An 8,824-nucleotide genomic window follows, 5' to 3' on the forward strand; every position below is an offset into this window, starting at 1 on the left:
GATTAATTTTATGAAGCAAGAGGACATCTTGTTCCATAGAGTTGAAAGCAAGCAGAGCAACAGATGCAGAGTGAAGTGAGCCAGAAAATCTAGTTTTTGCCTTGTAAAGATTTTGGAAAGAATTTAGTATTCTACCCTCCAGCCCTCCAATTTAGAAGGGAGGGAGGAGGTTGAGGGAGTGTTGTCAATCAAGACTTAAATTAATTGCAGGATGATGAGATTAGAAGTGAGCAGAGATGGGCCATAATTTGCTTAAAGTCAGATAGCTAGTAATAAGTAGGAATGATCAATTTAATAAAATTGGAAATAGTCAATGGAAATAACAATGACAAAAATGAAATAGTCCATGCCATCAAGGATCTTAGTCTTCTCAGCAAAGATAAAATATACATATAGAATACACAAAATAGTAAATATATAAACCACCTCTATTTTTCTCAGCATGGTTATGATGCCATCCTGATACCTTCCTTCCCCTCCCTTTTCAGCTCCCTATTATATATTGTGTCTTAAAGTATAGTCACTCTGAGGGCAGGGACTTTTTGTTTTTTGCTTGCATTTGTATCTCTAGCACCTTAGCACAGTGCACGACACATGGTAAAGTTAATAAATATTGCTTATTGTTGCGGCTGAGGAGTAGGGGAAAGATATTGAGGTTTGAGAAAAGGTTTGGAACAACTTCTGTGGGAAGAAAAGAGATTATTTGATACAATGAAAATCCAGTTGAAATTAGATAATATAAATTTATTAGTTGCTCCATTCAGCTCAATTTTTTCCCTGCAGTTCATGAGTATATGAGAAAAAATATAGAAGGTAGACAACAGCAGTCATCCAAGGAAGGGATTGGGAAGACAAGTATGGTGATAAGAGAACAAGGGATAAGACTAGGGCACAGTATAGTACTGAATTGAACTGTTTAACTATAGGATTAAAAGATTATATAAGATTAGGAGGAGAAGAAAGGAAAGAGAAGCTAGGGTAGAGTTAATGAACCTGAGAAGGTATTAGAGGGATAGAGGGAATAGAGGTCACTATTAAGATGTAAAATGGAGTTAAGAGGTGTGAAGACAAATGATAGGAGGCCTTGATAAAGGGATTTGGGAGTTTTTGGTGGTTAAGTGGAACCCCAGTGGGTGATGGAGAAATCTAGAGTGTGACTGTCTCTGTATGTGGCTAAAGTGGAATGGAAGAAATGGCTCGTGGGCTGAGAAGAGATTGAGGGACTAGGAGGTTAGGGTGTTACAGGGAACATCAACATATTTGTTGAAGTTTTCCTCCAACATAAAGGCATTATTTTTTATATAAATATCCCTGAGGTAATCTCTTTAAGAGGTTTTCCTTTTTATTAAATCTCAATTTGCCTTTTTACCCCTTACTATTTTGCAGTTTTGGCATCTGGGTCTCAAAAAAAAAAAAAAAAACAACACCCCAATTTAATCCTCCTTCCATAAGTCTTCAGCATTGTCTTTCCTGCCCATTTCCCTCTCCACCGAGGCCATCACTAGCTTTGGTACCACATAATGAGTTCACATGTCACTTTTTGTACAACAGCTAAGCAGGTAGAAATATTATTTCTCTCTCTTCATAGCTGACGGAACTGAGATTGAGAGAGAAATGACCATTTTTGGTTATTAATATTTTTAATATCTTCTGACTCCAATTATAAATCATTTCCCATTTTGCCAAGCTGCCCATGTTACAAAATAGTCTTGCTCACAGTACTGAGTACTGGAGGTGATATATGGTATGTGGTATCCAAAACGAGCACTGGCCACGGAGTCCACAGCACCTAAGATTCAAATCCTCCCTCTGATCTTGAGGATGTCATTCTCCTTGTTCTCAATGTAAAATGGGGGGTGGTGTCTAGATTAGGTGGTCTCTCAGAGGGTTTTCCCACTAAATCTATGATCCTGTGTGACCGTGAGCAGGTGGCTTAGTCCCTCTGGGCCTCTGCTTCCTGCTCTGCCCAAGGGTGGGTAAAATTATCTAATAAAAACCTGACGAGCTCTTGCATCCTGGAGATAATCTAATAAAGACCCCACTAGCTCTTGCATCCTGGAGATAATTTATCTAATAAAGACCCCCATTAGCTTTTGCATCCTGATTCTAGGAAGAGGAAGGATACTCAAAATGCAGATAATTGAAACTATTGCAAACATTTTTATTTAGAGGATACTGACCTCTAGTGGCTATTGCTAGTCTAAAGTAAGGGGAGGCTATCAGTATGGTTGGGAGTTCACTTTGGAACGCCCAGATAAAAATAAGAACAACATAAAAAGACATGGAAATGAAAAACAAACAAACAAACAAAAAAACAAGACTTGATATTTTTATGAGGACTTGGGGAAGTGAAAATTAAACTACTAAGTGGGAGATTTGGTGTATTAGAGAGAGCATTGGATGAAGAGAAGATTTGGGGAGGTGGGTTTTAGAGCTCACCTAATTTACTATGTGATTTTGGGCAATCAGTTCACTTGACCTGTCTGGATCTCTTAAATGAGACTAGATGGGCTCTAAGAACATTCTGCATTCTATGGATTGCATGCTCGACTTGTTAAGTATCCCTGATGCAGACTGCACTCACCTAATTTTGACTTTGGGCAATCAGTCACTTTACCTATCTGCACCTGTGATGTTATCTCTTAAATGAGACTAGATGGGCTCTAAGAATATTCTGCGTTCTATGGACTTCATGCCCTGTTAAGGATCCCTGATATTGATAGTATATTTGAAGACCACTGGCATAGAAATACTCTCTTTCCCCCTAACCCAAGTCACTCAATATGTGGGAGGAAACATGATATAAGGGAAAAAGCGTTAAATATGGAGACAAAAAGTCTGCTTTCAAATTTACTCACTGAAGGTTCCTTATTTAGAAATTGGGGATCATAATCTTGCCTTCCCTGCTTCATAGGTGGTTTGAGAGTCTGTAAATTAAAATGTGACTGGATTAGATGGTTTTTGCTTGAGAAATGTGAGCTCTAATTATTAGAGACTGAGAAAACACAACATCATTGTATCTGGAGGTCAAACAAATAATACTCCATTCATTTCTGTGCCAAAATGACACCACTGCATACATTACTGGGTACATAGCCTCCCAGGCAATGGAAGGTTTGTTTTGCTTAACAAAGAAGTTGCCTGTTTCACTTGCTGATTCCTGTTTGCTTTCCACCCTCCCCCCAAGTTTATTTTGGGTGCCAAATTCTGCAACCTTCCCCCCCCCCATGACTTCAACAGGGTGAGATTAAATATGGACCATTGTATTGACCATGATGACAGAGGGGAAAGCTTGTGACTACTAGCCCCTTAAGGGGTGAATTTCCATTAAATTCAGTATTTATCACAGTCATAGGAAGCAATGGGTTTGAAAACCGAATGGGTAAACTCTAGGAAACAGCATAAGATAATGGAAAGCTCTCTAATTAGCTTGGGAGTCAGAAGGTCTGGGTGCTAGTACTGGCTCTGAAGTTCACCTTCTGGCCATTACTCTCCTCAGTCTATCCGATGAGCAGATTAGCTTATACACTCTTAAGATCTTTCCAGTTTTAACCTGTAACTCGGTGAAAGAGTGAATCTTGATGAGGTGGAATGTAAGGGGGCTGAATTTCATAATAACCTCCACTTAATAATCCTAAGTGTCTCCCTTTAGCCAAGGCAATTACTGACATCCTTTTACAGATGAGGAAACTAAAGGGAGAGGCAAGTGACTTACATAGGGTCACACGGCTATTACGTGTCTGACGGTACATTTGAAGTCAAGTCTCTTTTATTCTTGGTCCACGGCTCCGCTGTGTGACCCAGCTGTCCCCACAGTGATATCTCAAAAGGATAGTCAGCTGGGTGACCACAGCAAGTCACTCAAAATTCAGGCCTGTAGGTAGTCTAAGGCTATAGGTTGCTGAGAAGGGACAGACCTACATCAGCAGTAGAAGTTCCCCTCCAGGAGCTCTGAAGTCACAGGTCTGTTCTCGGGCCCCTATTTGTGTGTGTGTGTGTGTGTGTGTGTGTGTGTGTGTGGATTTGGGGTTTTGTTACACAGTGAGTGACGCTGGATTTGAACTCGAGATCCTCCTGACTTTACCAACAGGGCTGGTGCTCTATCTAGGGTGTCATCTAGCTGCCACCAGCTTCTTAGCAAGTTTAATAACATTAATATTCAACATTTATAGAGACCACACATATCTCTTCTTAGTTTCGACAGCCATGGGAAGTAGCCATATTATTGTTGCAATTTTACAAATGTGGAAACTGAGGCAGACAAAGGTTAAGTTGACTTGCCAGGATGAATAGCATCCAAGAGTCACTTCTATACAGGAAGTATTGTTCAGGATAGGACAGTAGAGATCGCATGGTGGTCCTCACTCATTTGAAGGGAAGGAAATCAGCCTTTTAATTTGCTTCTCAGAGATATGGGACTCAACCAAAGCATTCCATTTGCCACACAACCTCACGTTAAAGGGAAGGCAGGACGAAGAATCTGGTCAGGTCTCTGCCTGCTGGTGTCTATGTCCGCCTCTGTCTAAAGCTGATGGCTATCCTCTTTTTTAGGCACTTGGCAGAAAGAATGGCAGAGCTTGAGAGGACAATGAAGATAAACCAAGGTCTGCAGGAGAACTGGGAGAAGAGTGCCGAGCTGAAGAGGCACCGGGATATGGAGGAGAAGGTCTTTAAACGGTCAGACTCAGCCCAAACACCTCCTTGTCCCATTTCACTGACTTTCCCATTTCCATCTTTGCCTCTCGTCAGAGGCGCCTTATTCAGTCCTTTCCACCTGTGAGGCAGTTACAGACCAAGGACAGCTTCAGAGGCTACTCCTCAGTGCTTACAGACAGCAGGGAGAGAGGAGGAGAGATTTCATTTCTGGAAATGTTGTTGACTAGCAGAGGGGTAATCCAAGTGCTTGGTCAGGGGGTCCAGAATAGAAAGCATAGACATATTCATTCATTCACTCAGCCTTGTTAGGCACACATTATTATTAGCAGAACAAGGCACTTAAGGAAAGAAAAATGGTAAATAAGATGATTTCCATCCTCTTGGAGTATATAACAGGACTTACCACGTTATGACAGGTCACATATCATACTTACTATGGAGAAATAGCCATTCCGTGTCACAAATACTTGTGATTTATACCTCGGTCTCATTGTCACTCTGCTCAGAAATCTCTAATAGCTCCTTGTTGCCTAAACAACGAATTACAAGTCTACATATCAGCATTCAATTCTCTTCACAATCTAGTTTTCACCTACTTTTCCAATCTCATTTCATATTTCTTTCCTTTTTGCCAAATGGAGGGTTCTTACTCTGCCTTCTCCTATGCTGTGCCTTTGTGTGAATCAGCCCCCCCCCCCCATAATACCTTGAATGTCCTCTCTTCCTTATTGGAATTAGTGAAATCCTTCTCTTTCTTCAAGCACCAAACCAGATGCTCCCCCCAACATGAACCCTACCTTGTTTCTCCTGGCTCTCTCCAACCTCAGACTTCCCTAGATTCCTTGTCCTATACCCCACATTTCTTTGTATTTGTTTTTATGGTTATTGATAAATGGTTGATCCAAGATAGATCCAAGCACTGAACATACTTCCATGTCTGTTACACACGTTGTATACACCCCCCACAAAACATATATAGATTATATGTAGAAATATCTATATAAATACAGTAACGCATACATATGCACACACATATATATCACATACTATATGTGTCAATAAGCTATTGTGACTTCAGTGAAATAGTCTTGATGATGTGAAGTGTGGAGAAGGCTGTTATCATCATAATAGCTAATAATTTTACAGTATGGAAAAACTTGCAAAGTGCTTTATAAATATCAACTCATTTTATCTGAGTATCTGGAAGGTAGGTACTCTTATTGACATTCTCCTGTTTATAGATGAGGAAACTGAAGGAGACACAAGCTAAGTGATTTGCCTAACGTCACACAGCTAGGAAGTAAATGATGGTGCATTTGAACTCATCTTCCTGCCTCTGGGTCCAGGACTCTTATCCACTGTACTCCAGCTGTCTCAGAGGGGATACAGAGTTGACCTTGGAGCCCATGTGTGTCTATATCTATATGTATGTTTTGTATATGTACATGCAAAAATAGATAGTTGCTTAGTACTATGCTTCACATAGTAAGTGCTTAAGATGCCTGGCTGAATAAATGAAGAAATCTCTCAACCTTCCATTGTTCATCTTATCCATCATCCCTCTGACCAGGCTTTGTACGGCCTCTGTTAGTCACTACAATTTCCAGAAACGAAATGTCTATTTGTACTATCTCTCCTGTTTCTCTGGTAGAGGGAGCTCGTAATGAAGAAAGTCCCTTTGCCAAAGCAGACTGGCACCCTTTGTAACGTATCATTTTAGAGAGCTGCCCGGGGTCACAAACCATCCTGGGTGTGTCACACACACACGCGCGTGTGGCACGTGAGACTTGAATCCTCAGTCTTACCGCCTCAGAGGCCATCTAATGACTCACTGCACCATGATGCTTCTCGGTTGTTTGTATATAATAACAGGCGCTTGCTAAATTGGATGAAAGTGATGGGTTTTTATTCTTTACATTCTTAGGGCTTCTGATAAATTGTTCATCCTGGATCAATGCGAGAAGTATCGACGTTGTTGTCAGTGTAAGAGGCGTCTGAGCAACTGTGGGGAAACTAACTTGTGGCCGATGACCAGATACTTACATGGTTCCAGACTGCTGGTTTAAAAAGAACATTTGGGCCTGGGTTTCCTGGGGAAAAGTTTTACTCTTTTGGATGTGGTGATGTGACTGTGGACTGCTTATCACACCTCAATGAAAACAATATTATGAGGTTATTTTGTGCCTTCAGTTTTAGAAGTCTTTTTCCTCTATGTTCTCTAGTAGAGTTCACATAAAAAAAACAAAAGGGAAAAGTAGGTTCCCCCCTTCCTGGTCACCCCAGTTGATTTTCGATACTTCTGTCTGCTTGGAGTTAAGGTGGGGGTATGGTGGTAAGGGCTAGACTACCACTGGCTTAGGGCCCCGGGGATGGGACCAGTGACCATTCCTGTCCCTTTGTTTGGTGGGTTCTGTGAGATGTGACACTGGACTGGGATGCTACTGTGTTATCCCTGCCCCATGTGACCTTGGGCAAGTGACTTTTTATTTTTTTGTGCTACAATAAGCATTATAATAAATATTTTTCAAAGTGCCTACCTGTGCGTGGCATTTGATAATGGCAACTGTCCACCCCTTAGCTAACCCTCCCTTCTTCAGGGAACTGGAGCGTTAGGGTTGATGTTATGACCACAAGTGGGACCCCCCAAATTAATGGAAACTGAGAGAAGACTCAGGGCTTAAGGCTTTGTCTGGTGAGAGCAGAAGGTAGAAGATAGCCCGAAGATGAAACAGGTTTGAATTCTGGGGGAGGTCCAGACAGTGTAGAGATCAGGGGATCAATAAATGGAATTAAAACTTTATTAGGAGGGAGAAGTGGAGACAGAGAGGGGGAGATGAAGGTAGATTAGAGAAGCATGATCCAAGGTAAAGGCCCGGAGGAATCCTGATAGCCCCCCTCCCTTCTGGTTCTTAAAGAGGGGCATTTCCTAGGCAGCCCTTGTCACTGAGCCACGAGTCGGAGAGAACATTTCAATTTTTTTTCATCTAGGACACTTGTCAATGCTCTAGCATATTCTAAATGTCATCTTCTCCTTCCTCATGATCAACTATCCACTACTCCCGCCAGCCACAACTTTGACATCCAGCTGCACTCCAAACACCATGTCCGTGTCTATTCTCCCTTCTCCTACTTGCTAACATCTCCTTCCTGTACTCTTTAAGACATAGTTGGACACAGAAAGGGGGATGAGGAAACCTGAAGCAGTGTGACAAATTGCAATCACAACACCACACTGACAAATTACAATCACAATTTTATACTTTGTCTTTGCTAATTGCCTAGATTATACCATCAGCAAATACCAAAGGAGAGGAGAGCACGTGGTCATATTATTGCATAGGACGCTAGATTCCTGGAGTTGGACAGGACCTCAGAGGTCCTGGAGCATGGATTCCATCCTGGACGAATGGTCATCCAGTCTGTGCTTGAAGACAATTTCCAAAAAGTCACTACTCGTGGAGGCAGCCAGTTGTAGTATTTGACAGCTTGAGTGTTTGGAAATTCATGTTGATCTGATATTTTGCTTCCTTGTAATTTGCAACCCAGCCAAGCTCCAAGCTGAATGAAGACCATCGTCATCTATTCTGGATAAACAGGTGGCGGCTGTTTGTTTTTGAGTTGTTTCAGTCACATATGACTCTTCATGATCCCTTTTGGGTTTTCTTGGCAAGGAGGGTGGACTGGTTTGCCATTTTTGTCATTTTCACAGATGAGGAAACTGAGGCAAACAGGTGATGCAGGTGACTCCAAAAGGGGAATAACACACTGGCACCAGTTTTATTAACCAGGTGGCTGCTCTAGCTTCTTCCACAATACCTGTAGTTTTAAAGTATTTAAATTATTTTTAAAAGTCTAATTTGTTTGTCTTTTGTCACTGATAATGCGATTTGTACAAGGTGGCTAAAGCTACTTTACAGCCCTGTGATGGAATATACGGGAGCCACCTGACAGTTGCTGCTGGAGATGCAACCCAGAATGGATCTCCTCTTGTGAGAGAATGATACAAGGAGACTGAGAGGCTGTTCTCTGACCTCTCTGACTGAGAGGCCTTTGTGTTGTCTGACCTCTCTCCTCTTCCCTCAGCCTCCAATTTATCTCATTCCCAGTATATAACACCTGTGTCAGCAAAGGCTGCTCTGCAGCTCCTTCAGATGCTATGATTCACAGC

General features: G+C 41.7%; 1 protein-coding gene across 1 annotated transcript in view; it reads left to right on the top strand.

Moving 5' to 3' along the window:
• Nucleotides 1–6,832, top strand: part of CCDC81 (coiled-coil domain containing 81) — a 61,033-nt gene extending 54,201 nt beyond the window's left edge. The window contains exons 14-15 of the mRNA XM_074304675.1: nucleotides 4,552–4,677; nucleotides 6,581–6,832. Coding sequence (XP_074160776.1) covers nucleotides 4,552–4,677; nucleotides 6,581–6,722 — 268 coding nt within the window. The 3' untranslated portion in view covers nucleotides 6,723–6,832. The remainder of the gene's footprint in view (nucleotides 1–4,551; nucleotides 4,678–6,580) is intronic.
• The last annotated feature ends 1,992 nt before the right edge of the window (nucleotides 6,833–8,824 follow it).

This window comes from Sminthopsis crassicaudata, chromosome 3, assembly GCF_048593235.1.
Source record: "Sminthopsis crassicaudata isolate SCR6 chromosome 3, ASM4859323v1, whole genome shotgun sequence".
In the NCBI taxonomy this organism is placed as follows: Eukaryota; Metazoa; Chordata; class Mammalia; order Dasyuromorphia; family Dasyuridae; genus Sminthopsis; species Sminthopsis crassicaudata.